The sequence below is a fragment of the Adelges cooleyi genome, unplaced genomic scaffold, assembly GCF_023614345.1.
Source record: "Adelges cooleyi isolate 19-005CV unplaced genomic scaffold, UGA_ACOO_1.1 ACOO_flye_CR_arks_rails_tigmint_CR_PRNA_381, whole genome shotgun sequence".
Taxonomy (NCBI): domain Eukaryota; kingdom Metazoa; phylum Arthropoda; class Insecta; order Hemiptera; family Adelgidae; genus Adelges; species Adelges cooleyi.
The window spans coordinates 1,306,054-1,326,296 of NW_026096058.1; the positions used below are offsets into that span (position 1 = coordinate 1,306,054).

Genomic DNA, 20,243 nt, shown 5'->3' on the forward strand with positions numbered 1-20,243 from the left:
TTGGTGTTAGCACATAACTTAAGTAAACTAATTAAAAACTAGAAACCAACTTGATTTTGTAACTCAATTAATAATACATTATGTAACGCGAAATGTAGCAAAATTAAAATAAAGCACTGGCTCGCTCGCAGTATTGCTATGTCTATTTTTAACAGAACACATAGATTAAGTACAGTGATATGCATTTAAACAGCACCATTGATATTTTGGAAAAATTATAACTATAAACTCTGCGTTAACTGTTAAAGTGTAGAATATTAGGTTGTAGGTAGAATAGATTATATAATTTCTTTAATCGACTTTGTTTCTTTAATTCAGAAGGAGAAAATATATAATTATGATAAGAAATGTTAAATGATACCTGTAAGTGATATTACCTACCATCAGTTATCGTCATTATATGATATTATGTTAATAGAATCTATCATTCAATACAATAAATGTAAACAGCTAATTAGCAGATTATAAAAATAATAGCAACGTGCTAATTAAGTGCTACTATTGATATGAGTGTTTAAGCACAGAATACATAGATTAATTATATTCTGTGGTTTAAGTAACGGATTGAGCAATTAAAAGCATAAATTGCAGTGCCTTTAAAAAGCAATAAAACTTAAAAAGCACTTGTTTTAAGTATTATTCCAGTTGCGCTAAACAAGAATAAAACATTTAAAATTTTAATAATTGAATAAATAAAGTATACTTTAACTGACCAAGTGTTAAAATTGTATAAATTCTGATTATAAGTATAATATTATAATAGTCGATAATTATTGCAAAATAGAAACTAATTAACTAATTACTATTAAAGGTTACCCAACGCTAAAAATTAAAACTTGAATTAATAAACTATTATCATTGAGTATATATTGTCTCAATGCTATTATCAATAATTGGTAAATTTAAAAATTATTTTTGACAACTAATACAGACTGAGTTCTACATATATTTACTTTTAATTGCATTTCAAAAGACTTTGTATTATTACATATGACGTACAAGGTCAATTTCATAAGTAAGTACAACGTCCAACCGGTTACAAAAAAAAAAATACTTGGATTAATAATTATTATTTCTTTAGGTGGAATTTACATTAAATCTACGTTATAATTTTGAGTACATTTAAATCAGTGTTTTCACTTTTCTTAACTATACTTAACAAGATACAAAATTGTGCCTACTGTAATTATGTATACTTAAAATATCATCAAATTTGAAACGAAAAGACATATTTTTTTTCATGACGGATTTATTGTTTTTAATAAATAAATGTTTATTTATTAAATGTAATGTTAATTTATTGAAATTTCTATTGCCATAGCTTAGCTAGTGATTTTTAAACTATAATCAACCAATTCTGCACGTGTTAATATTTCACTACGTTTGACTGTATTAGCTTAAAATATACATCTATCTATTTTAGTAAATTACATACTCATATAAAAATTTGACGACATTTGAAATATAATATCGGATATATTAATTGTTACATTCGGTAGACATTGAGCGTGACATTGACCGAGTAGGCGGATATCGTTTAAAATGTGTACTATTTCTTTGAGTGCATTTGCTTAGTACCGGTTTTATTGGACTCCTGCAGCAATTAAAGGGCGTTAACACACATTGGCCGTGTAGAGGGATTATACAGTCGCTATCGCATAAATACGGACAATCTCTGAGGAATTATCATCAGTCTTCGACACTCCAATCAAGAGAGTACAGCTACAAGTACAACAATACTACATATTTATCACAACCAATAAAATGGCCGCTAAGGTACAGTGCACAACGAATTATTACAGCTCAATAAAACTAAGGTTTTTTTTTTTCAAATAAAACAATAACACTAAATTTGCTCCAGTCAAAGTCTAATAGAAATAGTGTATTTATTTTTGTTTTTTTATTTTTTCAGTTGATCATCTTCGCCGCTTGCGTGGCTTCTGCTCTCTCTCAATACGCCGCTCCCGCCTACAAGCCAGCCCACTATGCACCGGAACCCCAATACGCACCTGCACCGTACAGCTTCGAATACAGCGTAAACGACCCAAGCACATACGACGTCAAGAGCCAAGCCGAATACAGCGACGGCAAAACCGTCAAGGGATACTACAGCTTGGTCGAAGCCGACGGCACCAAGAGGATCGTCGAGTACACCGCCGACGACTACGGTTTCAACGCCGAAGTCAAGAAGGAAGGAACCCCGTCTTACAGCTCTGCCCCGGCCTACAGCAAGCCATCTTACTCTGCCCCCGCATACAAACCCGCCTACTCTGCACCAGCTCCGGCTTACCCATCACCCTCGTACGCCGCCCCGGCTTACAAACCAGCCCCATACAAACCATACTAAGTGACATAACAATTCATTCGCCTTTGCATGGAAGGTATTGTAAACTGTTATGCACCCGACTCCGTTTCCTGACGAACAACTGCAGTCAAATATGTATTATAAACCAAATTGAATTATTTATTTAATTTAATATTTATGTATTATATTGAATAAAGTTTTATTTATTTGCTCATATTTACTCTACTCATTTTTTATTTTTCTAAGAATCTATTATTTATATATTTATTTCGATAATATGTTAGCATATGCTATCCATATGGACCATTTATGCGACACCATGCACAATCAACAGCAATAATGGTGAAGTACATCAAATTGACGTAAGATTTTAATAATGAAGTAGATACAATGCTAACCCAGTTTAGTAGCAAGATATTGAACAAAATATTTTTTTAACCGTTGTCCAATATTTTTTTTTTTTAATTATACATATAATGTTTACAAAAATATTGAAATAAACATAAAAAAAACATATCGAGATAACATAATATTGTTGTGCGTTATGATACAAATGCAGTTTATTTTTTAATAAGTTTATACACATGATACACAAATGAAGCTATTTAATACCAACCACTTAACTAATAAGCTTTTATAACACAGCTCTGGGGCGGCCTACAGCAAGTCGCATCTTAATTCGCACTGTCTTACTAATAGTAATTATTAGTACTTACCTAACCTAATCGGCTACTTCAAACCCACCCGTCGCACCAAGCGTACAAGCCAACATACCAAATGTCATTTACCTAATGTAAATAATAAATCATTTATAACAGCTATGAACAACCTTTATTGTCAATAATTTCTTAGACATTTACATATTGTAAATAAAGCAATTCCATTTTTAAAACCACAAAACTACATATTTTTTATTTCTAGAGTTTCGTTTGAATTTACAAGACTCGTTGTTTAATTTGTTTATGTCAGATCGACACTAGCATTGATATCTGTTTTGTAAATGCGAGAATATGATTGGTATAATAGTAGTCATGCTGTGTCAAAAACTATGGTTAAATACAGTTTTATTTAATCAGTTTTCAACTGTTATTTGGTAGAAAAAATTATACATTTATTATACATTTATTCAGGATTACTCGAATGTAAAATATTAATAACACAACAATTCACTGAAATCAACTATTATTACTAATATATTAATAAATTCCAACACAATTTGATCAATTTAATATGGGTGTACATACATAAACATAGAGATTGAACGACTATGATAAGGCTAATTCACGCTGGTTATCTTTTTATGAAGCCTAAATACAGTACACGTGGATCAATAAAAATATTTTTTTTTAAACCGATAAAAAAAATGTATTATAATACACTTGTAATAGCTATGAATGGTGTAAATCATTTATGTTAATAATATAACGTTGTTGTACATACAATAATTTAATTCTAAAATAAAAAGTCAATTTTGTTTATTTATTTAGAGGTTTGTCTTGATTTACTGAACTGAATCCATAATACCTATAATCATAACTGAACACATATTACGTGAACGTTACAAAATATATAGAATGACGGTTTTATTTTACTTAATAGGAAATAAGACAAATTAATTGAAAAACAGTTTATTAAAAGAGTAATAATACAATGGTAGTATACTGTTATAAGTTTAAAGATGTAATAGAACTTATATCAATGATTTGATAATGTTCCCGTTATAATATGGCGGATTTTCGAGCGGTCTATCTTTTAAATTACAATACAATTATGTATATCTTCACTGTTATAGTGTAAGTAGGTATGACACGTAATTCACACACTTATGTTTAGTCAAATAAAGCGGTTATTCTCGGTGCGCAGCGTATACTTGTTAGTGTGACAGGCCTTGCAGCAATAATATCGTGTCAGATGGAAATCAAAAGTAATAAAAAGAAATTCAAATATGATAATATGATGAATATTCTTATTTCATTCACACACGGAAGACAGAAGCGCTCGCTTAAAGCGACAACCTAATAGCAGACGTAAAAATATATTAAAAACTGACAAAATTGTAATTAATAGAGTCGCTTCCAATGTAAACAAAATTTGGCCGCCATCTTTTGGTTTGCCATATTCGTAATAAATTATAATATCTGTACACAAATCAAATATAATAACAACAACACAAATGTAACAACGAAAAGATGGTCTCTGCATTTTTGTGTCGTAATATTTACCGTGTGATTTTATCAATGAAACATATTATAATACAATCAAACAAGGCTACATTGACCTTGCATTAGTATTCTTGAAATATACATTTAAATAACAGATAAAGTGTACTGTAGTTCAACTAGCAAAAACATTAGTGAACCCTAATTTCTTTTTTTAGTTTATGCAAAATAGACATCATTAATTTTATTTTTTTGTATGGCTTTTCATGAAATCCTAATTCGCGAAAGACTCAAATTAAAGAAACCTATTTACAGACGTACATGAGATACAACTGTTAGTATAATAAAATTCTTAATAGGTTCTGCAAATAAGTAGGTACGGCACTCTCATCAAATAATAAATATAGTTTCGTTTAAGAATTAAATGACTGTATTTACAAGAGCATGATGTTATTTACAAAACTGATTTACGTCCACAGCTGTTACAAAGTATATAATGTATATATATTGATTGTACTAAGTAAACGACAATTAGTATGTGCGTTTAGTACGACGGTGCTGGTGCGGAGTAGGCGGGTTTGTATGTCGGTGTGGAGTAAGATGAAGAGAAACGGAATCGGGTGCATAAAAGTTTACAGTCTGTCAGATAGCAAGACGTCAAACACAACAGTTTACAACACCTTCCATGCAAAGGCGAATGAATTGTTATGTCACTTAGTATGGTTTGTATGGGGCTGGTTTGTAAGCCGGGGCGGCGTACGAGGGTGATGGGTAAGCCGGAGCTGGTGCAGAGTAGGCGGGTTTGTATGCGGGGGCAGAGTAAGATGGCTTGCTGTAGGCCGGGGCAGAGCTGTAAGACGGGGTTCCTTCCTTCTTGACTTCGGCGTTGAAACCGTAGTCGTCGGCGGTGTACTCGACGATCCTCTTGGTGCCGTCGGCTTCGACCAAGCTGTAGTATCCCTTGACGGTTTTGCCGTCGCTGTATTCGGCTTGGCTCTTGACGTCGTATGTGCTTGGGTCGTTTACGCTGTATTCGAAGCTGTACGGTGCAGGTGCGTATTGGGGTTCCGGTGCATAGTGGGCTGGCTTGTAGGCTGGGGCGGCGTATTGAGAGAGAGCAGAAGCCACGCAAGCGGCGAAGATGAACAACTGAAAAGAAACAAGATAGGTACATCTTTATTTTACATTTTTACTGAAGCAAATTTAGTATAGTTTTTCGATTTGAAAAAAAAATCTTAGTTATATTGAAATGTAATAATTTGTTGTGTACTGTACCTTAGCGGCCATTTTATTGGTTGTGATGAAAATGTAGTATTATTGTACTTGTAGTTGTACTCTCTTGATTGGAGTGTCAAAGACTGATGACAATAGCGTAGAGAGTGTCTGTATTTATGCGAAACCATGTGATAGCGACCGTATAGTCCCTCTACCGGGCCAATATGTGTTGACGCCCTTTAATTGCTTTAGGAGTCGAACAAAACCGGTACTAAGCAAATGTAATCAAAGAAATTGTGAACATTTAAAACGGTATCCACCTTTACGGTCAATGTCACGCTGTCTGCCGAATATAATAATTAATGTATTTAAATTTAGAGCTACAGTTTGTTATATAATTAAACGTGTATGTAAATTTAATTTTGTTCTATTTGTGTACCTAAACGTGCATATGTTTGTACATATATATTTGTATGTTGACAGACAACTCATTAATAAACAATAATTCATTCGGGCTACCACTTTATCATTTAGATTTCACAAGATATACCCACACATACAGTATTACCCGCACGAGTCAAACGTAAAACTGCTGTATATCTACATTATATTTTTTTGAGTTCCATTTTACCGTACAGCCTCGAGTATACTTAATACGAGGCATATACAATTTAACAGGTCTTCAGACCCAAATTAATTTGTTTACCCAATATTTTTTTAAATAAGTCCTGAATTTTATAAACAAAAATATAATATAGTATTTGAAATTATAAAATTGTCCTTTGCCGGTTTTCATAATACCTCAAGCACTATATTTTGGTGTAGTATATTATAGTTTTAAACTTTTGATACTAAAACATGTACACTTTTACTGTTTAAATGAAATCCGTTATTTTCTATAAAAATATTTTTTAATGTTAAACTACAGAAGGATTTTCTTAAATAGTTAAATCCATACTTAGTAGGGCACTTTTAGTATAAACAACAACGTGGTGGCTGCATCTTCTCATTTCATATGAAAATTTTAAGAATTATGTCTATACACAGCCAACAAATACTATTTATTATAATACATTTATGTACGAAAAAAAAACATTTTGGACAATACGCACAATAAGAACATAGCTGAAGCAATTTCTTGTGATAAGTATTTTAATCTCGTTAATTGTTATTCGAGTCCTTCAACTCCTTTTACGAAAATATTTCTACAGACAATTGGAGCCTTGTAAAACCCGTATTAACAGATGTGATTCTATCACATAAATTTATTCAATCAATTCGAACTCTCTTAATGTTCATTTGATTTAAGCTATAATCACTTTTCTTTGAGTTTAACAACTAAGCGGATTTATGATTTGGTGGGTTGAGATTAGAGCTAAATAATAACTTAACGTTTGCTAAATTATTAGGAATAAGTCAGAAATAGTTTGACTATTTCATTATCTAGACTGTTCAATGACCAAGAGTTATACCGGTGACTGTTTTCTTGCACATGATCACCTCAATTGATGGTCACACCGTCTTATTTTAAATTATTTTCATTATTTTAAAATACATTTTTTCACATTCAAGTCGAAACATAAGCAAAAATATAATTTCTCTAGCTAAAACTAAAATTATATGAATTGTTTGTGAAATGTATAATTAAATTGATATTTATGTTTAAAAACAGTTCGTAAATTTATTTATATAATATATCTTAATTTTTAAATTAGTATAAATTATATGGTTATAATTGTAATGTTTCATTTTTATTATTGTGTGTTTTTAATAAAACACATTGTTATTAACTATGTTTATTTGCCTTCAACTGTTCTAAGCTGTAAACTGTACTCTGCACCTATACGGACGTTAATTTTCTAACTAAATATACTAATACAAATTGTGTTATTATCTCTAATTTAGTGACTATAGAGATTAGTACGATCCAAACTTTTGTAAAACAACATAGGTCATATATCGGATGACTTGCACGATTAATATAATTATGAAATGTTTTGCAAAAATTTAGTGTAATAAAAACATAATTTTATAACTTTATTATGATAAATTTGTAAGTGATTGCAACCGGTTTCCATAAAATTATCTATATGAAATAATTTTGCACAATTTATGTTTAGTTTCAGAGCACCTGTTTTTTAAAGCCAAAACATTGTTATTTTGGTAAAATACTGTCATTATTTTATGAGTCAGTTTGTAAAAAGTCCGTTTATCCACAGTGTTTAAGAAGGTTACCAGTGCAATTTAAGCTTTTTGATATAAAGTGACCTAGACTTCTCAACAAAAAAAAGCTTTAATAATATTTTTATTTTGTCAACAAATGACGTGTATTAGTGTTAAATTTTACAAATTGTATTTATACAAAATGAGCAGATATAGCAGTAATTTTTGGTTTCCGTTAATTATTACATTATAAAATATTTCATATTCAAGTGATCCCAACAAACATATAACCTATAAATTTCTAATCCAAGTAGCAGTTGCAAACTAAAAAAACTAAAACTGAATTCAATCATAGTTTTTTGCATAGCATATTTGATATATACTATTACACCAATTATATTACGTTTACCGAACAACGTTCGTTTAATTAACGTTAGTGTCGAGCTGACACAGAAACAAATTACAAAGCGAGTCTTATGAATTTAAACGCAACTCTAGAAATAACAAACATGTAATTTTTTGGATTTAAAAATCAATGACTTTTGTCATTGTTCCGGTGCATAGTGGGCTGGCTTGTAGGCTGGGGCGGCGTATTGAGAGAGAGCAGAAGCCACGCAAGCGGCGAAGATGAACAACTGAAAAGAAACAAGATAGGTACATCATTATTTTACATTTTTACTTAAGCAAATTTAGTATAGTTTTTCGATTTGAAAAAAAAATCTTAGTTATATGGAAATGTAATAATTTGTTGTGTACTGTACCTTAGCGGCCATTTTATTAATTATAATGAAACGATAGTACTGTTGAATTAGTAGCTGTACTCTCTTGATTGGAGTGTCGAAGACTGTTGAAAATTCTGCAAAGAGTGTCTGTATTTATGTGAAATGTCACGATAGCGACTGCAAAATCCATCTACTCAGCAAATATGTGTTAACGCCCTTAAGTTGCTTTAGGTGCTGAATAAAACCGGTACTAAGCAAATATTTAAGATGACGTATTGGTATACAATTTACTCCATAATATGTATTAATTGTGACGTTCTCCTAATGAAGCAATACATTTTATAACTAATTTTAACGCTTAACTGAGGACGTTACACCAATGTTAATTATGGGTTTTAATCAACTAGAAACTTAAAAGTATACAAATGATTACAAACTTCAATTCAGATAATTCGCTTCAAGTAAAAGCTATCTTCTAAAAAAAAATGTATATATAAGTAATTATTTACAAAGGTTTTTTTATTTTTGTATTCGTTCATTTTGTTATTTAATCAATTTATATTTTAACCAAAACATTCGAAATAATTCTCAACATCTATTTTTTTAAAATTATTTCTCAGGTTTAATTTATGCCGATATTGTACATATTATTTATATTCAGGTGAATATGTAAAAGCTTAAAAGCAAATTTATAATCTCAAGCGTTATATGGAGACTACATTTTGTACAACTAATTTTACTCAAAAATAAAACTATTCCGTTTTCCGAAATATGTTTTTCATATTTTTTACTATGATTGCTTTGACGTTACGATAGTATATAAATATAAAATAGTGTTCCGTTTTATAACCAAAGTATTAAATATACTGTTACCTGTGTTAATACTTTTCTTGTATTTTATAAACCGCAATAATAATTATTGCTCAATAAGCACAGATGGGATTTTACATTATTTCCTTTTTGCGTTTATATTACCTACGTTTACATTAATATAAAAATTAAGATACATTGCCTAAATAATTCATTATCAAACAGTGTGTCAATATCAAAATACTATAGACACCGCGGGTCATTTTACATAACACTAATATAATTAACTCAACATAATATTTGGCGTGTCATTGGACGTAAAGGGGCGTAAAATTTCTTTTTGAATATTGTCTAAATCCATTAAGTAAATAAACATTTACCGGTTCAATTCGAGAGTATAGCATACAGGGCGTGAACAGGGAACACCTACTTACTGCACAAGAAGGGATAACATCACAATCACTTTAGTTCCCATAAATACGGTGACAAGCTGCTCAATGGACATCAGTATCTCATACAACGACCAAGTGAACATTTCAATCGGTGAATATACAACACAAAACTCAAAAAAATGGCTGCTAAGGTAATAACAAAATTGTTAATTTTTAAATTTTTGATTTTGTTAAGTGTAAAACTAATATTATATGAATTGTTTATAATATAGTTAATAATAATGAGTAAAAGAATATTAGTCCAGTGAAAAAGCAAGTTTTATCTTAAACGAATTTCTATATTATTAAAAATTGGCCTAAGTTTTCGTCATTAAATACTTAACACTCAATCACTATGCTCTTGTACGTTCACTCTACTCAACAAAATATAGCTATTGCTTTTCACTAAACAAATATTGATTTTCCAAAAAATTGCTGCATAAATTACTCATTTTTTTCTTTATTTTTTTTAAAAGGCTGTAATGCCTTCTGCATTATAACTCTCCATTATTACATGCCAGAGTTTTTTTTTTAAGAGATACTAGTTGAGGGGCGCGAATGGGTAATACGCATAAAAAACATACAAGTTCAAGAAAACTAACACATATTACAAATAGGATATTAACACAACATATGCTTAATTGAAGACCGTACAATAATAATGTATTTTACCTATATTATGTTTCTTATTTCAGTTGATCATCTTCGCCGCTTGCGTGGCTTCTGCTCTCTCTCAATACGGCGCTCCCGCCTACAAGCCAGCCTACTCCGCCCCGGCTTACCCAGCACCAAAGGCTTACGCACCGGAACCCGAATACGCACCAGCCCCGTACAGCTTCGAATACAGCGTAAACGACCCAAGCACCTACGACGTCAAGAGCCAATCCGAATACAGCGACGGCAAAACCGTCAAGGGATACTACAGCTTGGTCGAAGCCGACGGCACCAAGAGGATCGTCGAATACACCGCCGACGACTACGGTTTCAACGCTGAAGTCAAGAAGGAAGGTACCCCGTCTTACAGCTCTGCCCCGGCTTACAGCAAGCCATCTTACTCCGCTCCGTCTTACTCTGCCCCGGCTTACAAAGCCGCCTACCCCGCACCAGCCCCGGCTTACCCAGCGCCGTCCGCCTACCCAGCACCGTCTTACCCATCACCCTCGTACGCCGCCCCGGCTTACAAACCAGCCCCATACAAGGCATACTAAGTGACATAATCATTCATTCACTTTCGTAAGGAAGACATTGTAAATTGTTGTGTTTGACTTCTTGTTATCTGACAAACAACAGTCAACTATGTATCATAAAATATAAATATATTTATTTAATTTAATATGTTTGTATTATATTGAATAAAGTTTTATTTATTTGTACAACTCATTTACGCTATTGTTTTTTTTTTTAAATTGGAACCCATTCTTAATTATTTATGATTTTTTTTTTAAATAATTGATGTATACTAAAATATTCTTAGTTATAGTAACGATAAGAAAGTTGAAAAATTACTTAACTTGGTTATAATCATAGGAGTTATTAATAAGAAGCCTGTAGGCAATTTTGTGGGTGACAATTATACCACCTATCATTGCTGTGATTAAGCAAACTCATTCGAATTATTTAATAGCAAAAAGGTGTGTTGCAGTTAATAACTATTTGCTATAGTCAGTAGTCGATATCCAGTTTTAATTTTACACTCATTGCGTTTTTAGCATTTAAAAGTATAAGCAATAAAGAGCTCTGTGGAAAAGGTTAAGGTATTTAAAGCTGTACTGCGCTTGCACGACTTAACCACGCTCATTTAAAAACTATAAATTTTTCATGCTTATGGTTTATAAAGTATTTATTCAAAACTTGTTATCGACCTGCCATTATTTTTAGTGCATTGTATAATTATTGTTTAAATAAGTGTATTTTTATAAAAAAAATATGTAGGTCACTGCTTAATGAAGTCACCATCTAAAACTTTACTTATGGTATTTTTAACTACATTTTTTTATTATTTTTATTTAGAATATTAAAGATTATTTTGATGACATTTTAGCATTCGTTGTTTTATATTTAAAAAAATACTGGACCTTAAAAATTTGTAAGCTTGTATTAGCTTGTAACCTTTAACTAGATTATAGGAATGCTACTTAAAATCTGAATTATTAAAAAACCTTATTTAAAGTTTACAGTTTTTCTTTTAAAATAATTAAGTGTGTCTTAATACTATTAGTCATGTATGAATTGACTATCTGTGTGATCAAAAATGTCTACTCTAATGTGTTTCTTCTTTATTCTATACTATCGACTGAAAATTGACAACGTAATTAACAAGTTTAGTAATCTAACGGCTTTAAATTATTTTAAGTTCATAAACAACTAAAAATGAGTATCGTTAAATATAATTTGTCATCTTAAGTAGACAATATTATAATAAATATCATTAAAAATATGTATTGTATTAACTGTCACATTATTGACTGTCGTATTATTGATTTATAATCCTTTCACTATAACATATAACAATTCCTTAGTAAGCGTTATAAACCACCATATTTATTAAATCGTTGCTATTAAATAGTTTCTAGTTGATTAGTGGATTATATGTATAATTAATAAACTGCACCTGTATCATAACGCACATCAATATTATGTTAGGTTGTTTCCATATGTTGTGTTATGATTGTTTCAACCTGTTTTTAAACATTATATGATATTTAAAAAAAGATTACCTACCTACTTAATAAAATAATGTTTTGTCATCACTTATAATTATAATAAATAATCAATAAATTTCGTTACCATTGTATACTTGTATCTACCTTATTATTAAAGTCGAATGCCGAATATTATTAATATACTTCACCACAATTACTGTTTAGAGTTCGTGGTGTCGCATAAGTAGTAAATATGGATGACATATGTAAACATCAATAATATACTGTAAGGAACACATTGATGACAGAAATATATAAATGATAGTTGCTTAGAAAAAATAAAAAAAGAGTAAATTTGAGCAAATAAATACAACTTTATTCAATATAATATATACATATTAAATTAAATAATATATTTTTAATTTATGATACATAGTTGACTGTTGTTTGTCAGATAACAAGAAGTCAAACACAACAATTTACAATGTCTTCCTTACGAAAGTGAATGAATTATTATGTCACTTAGTATGCCTTGTATGGGGCTGGTTTGTAAGCCGGGGCGGCGTACGAGGGTGATGGGTAAGACGGTGCTGGGTAGGCGGACGGCGCTGGGTAAGCCGGGGCTGGTGCGGGGTAGGCGGCTTTGTAAGCCGGGGCAGAGTAAGACGGAGCGGAGTAAGATGGCTTGCTGTAGGCCGGGGCAGAGCTGTAAGACGGGGTTCCTTCCTTCTTGACTTCGGCGTTGAAACCGTAGTCGTCGGCGGTGTACTCGACGATCCTCTTGGTGCCGTCGGCTTCGACCAAGCTGTAGTATCCCTTGACGGTTTTGCCGTCGCTGTATTCGGATTGGCTCTTGACGTCGTAGGTGCTTGGGTCGTTTACGCTGTATTCGAAGCTGTACGGTGCTGGTGCGTATTCGGGTTCCGGTGCGTAAGCCTTGGGTGCAGGGTAAGCCGGGGCGGAGTAGGCTGGCTTGTAGGCGGGAGCGCCGTATTGAGAGAGAGCAGAAGCCACGCAAGCGGCGAAGATGATCAACTAAAGTTTAAAAAAAATACCAACGATTAATAATGACGTGTTATCGAAGAAACTTTAAAAAAAATATATGTATAGGTTTACCTTAGCGGCCATTTTTTTTAATGTGTTCTTTAGTTTCGTACTGGTAGTTGTAGTTGCTTGATTGGTGTATCGAAGACTGATACTAATTCGTCAGAGAATGTCTGTATTTATGGTCAACGACGGCGGTATACGTTTATCCCTTCTCGCGTTAGCGTTCCCGCACGCCCTGTGTCTTAGGTCTCGAATAAAACCGGTATGATGTTGAATAATTGACGTTTGTACGTTGGTCAAAAGAATTCTTAATATGTATCATAATAGTACTGCAGTTGTAATAGTTACGCCCGTCCCAACGCAACGGTCAATGCCACGTCGAATATGAGTCAATGTATTAAATATAAACGGCATGTTGTACACACTATGCGGATTTTTTAATTGTTTGACAAGTTTTATATGTTATAATATACATATTGTAAAAATTGATAAAAATAAATCATTCGTAATATCTGTTTATACGAAGATGACATTGACATAATAAAAAGCGACTTGATTTCTCACTTACATCCAATTAATTACTGTTTGGAGTGCAGATTTTTTTTTTTCAACATTATCTTAATATAGATCATAATCTTTTACCGTTTCCGTGGTGAGGTTAGTCGTAAGATGCACTCGTGTTGATTATGCTATACATTAGTAATACAACGCTGTATATTAATTATACACCGCTGGAACACGCATCGAGGTGTGATGTATGATAATATTCACATGGCAATTTTCCTATATCCCTATATAGCTTATAATTCACAAGTCATTATGTATAGTTATAATAAAGATTGAATACCTACTATTAAATCTTAAGCTGTCTAGTAAAATATAATATAAAAACAAGTACAAATGTGGTATTAGTTTTTTTAATGACGCTTACGTATTTAAATAGTTTTATTTTTACACTACAGAAAATGTTTAATTTAGTTAAAATCAGTACCTACGTCTTAAGTCTTATAGGCACATTTAGGTAAATATCATTAAACAAATTCATATGATAATTCTATTTAGCTAGCTATTGACCGTTTATTTTTCTGTCTGCTATTGGTGGATTATCTTTGAATAGGTATTATTTTTTTTTAATTTAAAAAAAAACCATTAAGTAACTTGTTGACTGCAAACCTAATAGATGAGCTTTGTTAATTAATAGAAGTAAATTAAATCTTGATAACATTTTACATAAAAAAAGTTGATGTTCCATGACCGTTGGTCCGTTTCACTGTAACTTTTGAATCTCCGCATGAGGTCGGTTTGTATATTAGTATAATTATTTTAAAACACGCTTCAATCCCAACAGCTGTTATGAGAACAATAAATGTCTCGAACAAATTATACTACGCATACATATATGTATAATGTTGGCGAGTAAATGACCGGAGTTATCAAACTCTGAGATCTGCTATTGTTTCCTGGCTAAGACAAGCCGACCATTAAGTTGCATGGAAAACGAACGGATTTGCGGACGCAGTTTCCGCGTCTGATAACACGTTCGCTTTTTATTTAATTATGTGTACGGTCGGGTTTCCTTTCTTTTGGTAAGAAAAAGAAGGCAAATCGCTCAGGTAGGGATTCTTAAAAAAACATCATAAATATCAAAACTTCCATTGCAGAAGTCATCATTTATTCGTGTTTAGGCATAGACACAAATTGCTACACATAATATTTTTCTTTTCGTCCGGTCTATAACTTACATGTTTACAATGGATTTTAAGGTAAGTCAAATAAACAACTTAGTTTTTTTCTTTTTTTTTCGATTTAATACCCGGCCAAATATTATCTTTTCTTGAAATATATTTTCACAACCCAAAAAAAACCATCATCTTTTATGATTTAAAAATGCTTCGAGACATTATATTTTGTATTTATAAATAATAATAATAATTAATAGTGTTAAAAGTCCGTATTTAATTAATTATTATGTATAGGTATTTAGGCGATATTGAAACACTCATTAATTAGCTTAAGCCAATAGTCGATTAACTCTTGGTTAAAGATTAATGATGTAGTGATAAAATGTATTAATTTTACTTGTTGTCAACCTCAGCTTTTATATTTAAACATTTGTAAGTATTAATTTTCTCTTAAAGTATAAAAGAACAATAGGGAACTGCAAATTCTACTCGCATATACCTTTTACTTATGAATACACACCGATACACGATCGAGTGAAATAGCATTCTTGATTAATTAGTTCTTCCTGTTTTAAATAATTAAAAAATAGTTTTAATAATAAAAAAAAAAGCTTTAATAAGATTATTTTCGATAGCATCATTAAATCTGTACTCTGAAATACTTTATACTATACAGTACACACATATGTATATCTCAATGAAATAAAAGTCAGTAAATATTTTAGATGTTGTATATTTTAGTAATGTTTTTTTTTTTAATGAAATATAATATGACATATTTCTTTCCCGTAGATCTACTTTTTAAAAGGTTAATTCACAACTATTTTATTTGTAACAAAACAAATTTTTCCAAAGTTAAAAATAGACATGTGTTAAAATTTCGAAAAGGGTTATACGATTTCTTTTTACTATATTTTTCCAATACTCTGAACATTTTTATCTTCATCGCTTATAAGTAAACAAGTTTGGACATTGTTTTTTTAATCAAGTGGGACATATGTTTTTTATGCCGTATACGCGTAGTCAAAAAGTCTTGAAAAAATGTAAGCGTTTCAATTTTTAATTTTCAATCTGTTCGATCGATATGACTTTGTAAAGGTGATATCACTTTTTCTCCTAAAATGCCGCAAGTCGTTGTTTTCCAAAAACCAATAGCCGTCAATGTTTTTGAATAGGTGTAGATAAGAATCGCTTGTCTATCACTATCTCAAAACATTTTATTGCCTCTGGATCACAGCTATAGATAAATAGTTGCACACCGGCCTATACCTCGCAATGTTCGATGGGCGGCTACAAGAATTATTATCTAAAGATGTGAAAAAGCGATACACTGCTAGCGTTCCTTTGTGGATAAATCGTAGAACTTTTTATGTTTCACTGGTAAACCTGCTGTATTATAAAAAGGATCCTCAGTGAAAAATAATAAATTCCACGAGGAGCGCTAGCATTATCTCACTTTTACATATTTCTAGGTAACGCCTCTTGTAGCCGCTTTTTCGTGGCTCAACGTCAGCTACAGCCGTGGTCTGGATTATCAGTGTTATCATCGTCTACCGGACAACGCGAACATAGATATGAATTTTATGGGCTACTGGTTTTTTCGGCAAACCGACCCCACATAAGACGTATTACAATTTTGGGCTAAAACAGCTGGTTTTTTTTTTTCTTTCTACAGTTATCCAAGTGCACATTGGTCGCGGCCGTGGTTTGTTTGGTCAAACTCGCCGTGGCTTTCCCTCTGTCCCTGGAACACGATGGCGGCGGCTACGATCATGGATCGATGAACAGTTATCACTTCGAGTACGCCGTCAACGATCCGGTCACGGGCGACGTGAAGAGCCAGAACGAAGTGAGCGACGGACGCGGCACGGTCAAGGGGACTTACAGCCTGCTGGAAGCGGACGGTTCGACCCGAGTGGTCGAGTACACGGCCGACGACGTGCACGGTTTCCGGGCTGAAGTTAAGCATATCCAGGGCGTCAGCAAGTCCTATGCACCGCCCGAACACCGGTTGCCCGCCACCTACGACGTTGCCGAACAACCTGCACCCGTTCACGATGCCCGTGGACAGGTCGAAGATCAATACGAGCCCGGACAATACGAGACCCAACCTGGATCGTCGCACTGAACCGTCTTTTTGAAAAATAACGAATTAATTAAGAAAATCTGATGAAAAAATGTCCCCCCTTCGTCCACCCCAACGGCGGTTGTCTTTTGTTTTGGTGTTTTTCGGTCCGTAGATTGGTCTAATGATGAAATATTTCTCCATTATTCTCTATCCAAAACTACTTCTTTCGATTGTCTATAATATGATCCCATACCTATATTATCTAACATAATTTGTTTTATATACAACAGGTCCTAGGTCCTACTCTTCCTGGCTTCCCGTCGGTTTTTCCCCCGACTATTACATTTTATTATTTCTCGTGAGATGTCGTATCCACTTCTTACTCCTCTCCGCGACCGCAGTCTCCCATATTGGTGTTTGTTTTGGTGTTATGTAGCCTAATACTATGTGTTTTTTTAACATGGATTTTGTTGTTATAAATATATATATAATTATTGTTATTAATAAATCTTTTAAACTCGTTGTTAATAAAAATATTATAAAACCTACGTTGATATTACTAAATAAGTATATTTGTTTGAATAATTACAATTTTTTGCATTTGAAGAATTTGCAGGCTTTAAAAAAAATTTTCTAATTGATACTATGGTGTGTATTAGAATATAGTAAAAAACCACCTACCACTACCAATTTTGTTACTCTCAGCGTATTTTTAGTCCAACACAAGCTGGACAAAATTAGAAACGCTTAAAGATACTATCCGATTGTATTCTATAAAAACCACATTATTTACTCGCTTCAGTACTGAGTTTTCGGATAAGTAGACTTTTGCATCAAAGCTCAAACAAATTATGATCGGAACATATTGGGAGCTTTGGCGATGAGCAAACAACTGATAAAATAAATTACCGTATTATTTTGATTCTAACGTCTAAAAAACATTGTTGTTCAGGAGTAAAAAGTAAGAAAAACATATGCAAGACATTTATGTTGTACTATGATTTCGCGCTAGTGAAAATTACAACTAAAAAAGTTACACAAAGCACGATTAATATTAGTAGGAGCAAGCAATCCACAAATTGAAAATTTAACTCGATATTAGACAAGTTGTCATACTGAAAAGCCTTTTTTTAAAAATAAATTTGAATTGTTTTTTTGATAATTGAAATATTGGGCATGAACATACTCTCTGAGTAGAGAAACATAGTAAAAAAAAAAAAAAAACAGTTAAACTATATTTGTTCTATACGTTCAATATAGAAACCATCCGGTTGTTTTTTTTAAGCACAAGCATTATTATTATTATACAACTGTGTAATGAATCATAAACAACAGCAGCTGTTTGACAGCACTTGAACTTGAACGCAAAACAAATATTATTAAGAAAAAAATATTACCCAACACTCTCGTGTATTCGTAACTTTTATTTCTATGTATACATATTATGTGCGAGTGTGTGTATAAGATATAGGTAATTTAATTAAAGACGTACGTATCTGTGCCAGTTACGTTGTGTGTAGTCTTGGGCCAGCGTGTGAGAACACAAGGATTATATTATATCAAAGGAAAGTGACCGTGCTCCGTATTTAGTGTATGCGGTGAAGACCGCGTTCGTTCATGAAGAATGGTCATTATATTATCGTTGTTGCACTGAAAAAACTAGATCTTGAAATGTTTTAATAATAATAATAACAAAAAATATTTAAAAAGTGTGTCAAGTAGTTTTATAATCAAGCTTAACAATAGTTTAGTATAATATTTTTACAGTGTTTCGATGGAAACAACACAGTGACTCATTTGAGAGTTATTTGCGCTTCAAGACAATTTAAACTTCTCCCCGTACACATCTAAGTCCAATCTCACACCGCACAACTACAAGTGCCACTTTGTCTCTTTTGTCCCATTTTTAATGCATCTTTAGTGATTTTGATGTATTTATATTATTATCCGGTCTTCTACAACGGCGGATTTGTGCACTTCTTAATTTTTTATTCGAATTAAACCCATCATGATGTACCTGAAAAATACACCAATCGTTTTCTAACTTAGAAACCACTTCTCAACACAGGCGTATTATGGCTAATCTGAAAAAACATACTATACTAATATGCTGGTATTTCATGTGACCATATTTCAAAATTGAAGGACAAAGATAATTTATATCTTGAAGAATGATATATTCAATATTGAATTATCTATCCACTATAATTATAGTGCCATTTACATATCTAAACCAAATTCTACTTTCAATATTTATTCTAAACTTACTCATAAAAATTCAAAAAATGTCGATAAACCAATTGATGTCGTGAACGTTTTCTGTTATCATCTAAATGCAACCCTCGTGTAGAAAGTTCATATACACTGTCCCCTGGATATGTTTTGATCTTGAAAATTAATATTTTCACCCTCGTTTCTACACCTACAACAACGTCTAGTATACGCTACTACTAATAAATGTGGACATTTTTTTGAGGCGAAGGGTACTCTTTTTATTGAACTATATATATAACAGCAAGTTTTGCTTAGGTTTTTTCTAGCACGTTAAAACTCTACTGGACTATTATTGTCTTGTAAGAAACGAGTTTTTACTTTTGTTTTCCGATTTCTATTAATTATTTTATGTCCAGCTATTGATTAGGCCGGTCACTGCGCAAGTCGACGCGGCAGAGTGTTTTATTTGGTCGGTTAGGTATTTTAGAAAACGTCCGTTCAGCTATCGTCCTGTTAGATTGTGTTTTTAAAATAGTTGAATATATTATTATACTTGCGAGACGAGCAGTCGGCCCTTATGCCACCAGATCCAGTATTCAAATGTTGTGCAATCACAGTCTCTAACCGACACTATAGTACAGTTACAGATTTTTTTTTAAAGTTTTTTTCTTGCTTTTAACAAAAATCCGTTAATATCATTAACATGTAATAGGTTGGACGCGTGCACGCTTGTACGATTGAGACCACCACGTGGTTCACTTATAAGATACCTACAGTAGATACAA

General features: G+C 32.2%; 5 protein-coding genes across 11 annotated transcripts in view; 3 read left to right on the plus strand and 2 right to left on the minus strand.

Annotated features, from left to right (window-relative positions):
- Positions 1 to 20,243, minus strand: part of LOC126841460 (Kv channel-interacting protein 4-like) — a 267,819-nt gene that overhangs the window by 186,392 nt on the left and 61,184 nt on the right. The window lies entirely within an intron of this gene.
- LOC126841468 (cuticle protein 19-like) lies at positions 1,637 to 2,521 on the plus strand. Its single transcript, XM_050577970.1, has 2 exons — positions 1,637 to 1,776; positions 1,913 to 2,521. Exons 1-2 carry the CDS (start codon positions 1,765 to 1,767, stop codon positions 2,345 to 2,347), a joined length of 447 nt encoding a protein of 148 aa, XP_050433927.1. The 5' UTR covers positions 1,637 to 1,764; the 3' UTR covers positions 2,348 to 2,521.
- LOC126841462 (cuticle protein 7-like) lies at positions 4,872 to 13,694 on the minus strand. Of its 4 annotated transcripts, XM_050577963.1 has the most exons (3): positions 13,564 to 13,694; positions 13,313 to 13,482; positions 4,872 to 5,473 (listed from the first exon to the last, which is right to left on the minus strand). In XM_050577963.1, the coding sequence occupies exons 1-3, from the start codon at positions 13,573 to 13,575 to the stop codon at positions 5,179 to 5,181; spliced, it is 477 nt and encodes a 158-aa protein (XP_050433920.1). In that variant the 5' UTR covers positions 13,576 to 13,694; the 3' UTR covers positions 4,872 to 5,178. The 4 variants fall into 4 exon arrangements, with proteins under 4 accessions (XP_050433920.1, XP_050433922.1, XP_050433921.1 ...); XM_050577965.1 differs by lacking the exons at positions 13,313 to 13,482; positions 13,564 to 13,694 and adding an exon at positions 8,604 to 8,734 and having other exon boundaries at positions 4,872 to 5,613; XM_050577964.1 differs by lacking the exons at positions 13,313 to 13,482; positions 13,564 to 13,694 and adding an exon at positions 5,740 to 5,872 and having other exon boundaries at positions 4,872 to 5,613.
- Positions 9,836 to 11,185, plus strand: LOC126841465 (cuticle protein 7-like). Its single transcript, XM_050577967.1, has 2 exons — positions 9,836 to 9,957; positions 10,501 to 11,185. The coding sequence occupies exons 1-2, from the start codon at positions 9,946 to 9,948 to the stop codon at positions 11,011 to 11,013; spliced, it is 525 nt and encodes a 174-aa protein (XP_050433924.1). The 5' UTR covers positions 9,836 to 9,945; the 3' UTR covers positions 11,014 to 11,185.
- Positions 15,165 to 17,785, plus strand: LOC126841466 (cuticle protein 7-like). Its single transcript, XM_050577968.1, has 2 exons — positions 15,165 to 15,257; positions 16,852 to 17,785. The coding sequence occupies exons 1-2, from the start codon at positions 15,237 to 15,239 to the stop codon at positions 17,302 to 17,304; spliced, it is 474 nt and encodes a 157-aa protein (XP_050433925.1). The 5' UTR covers positions 15,165 to 15,236; the 3' UTR covers positions 17,305 to 17,785.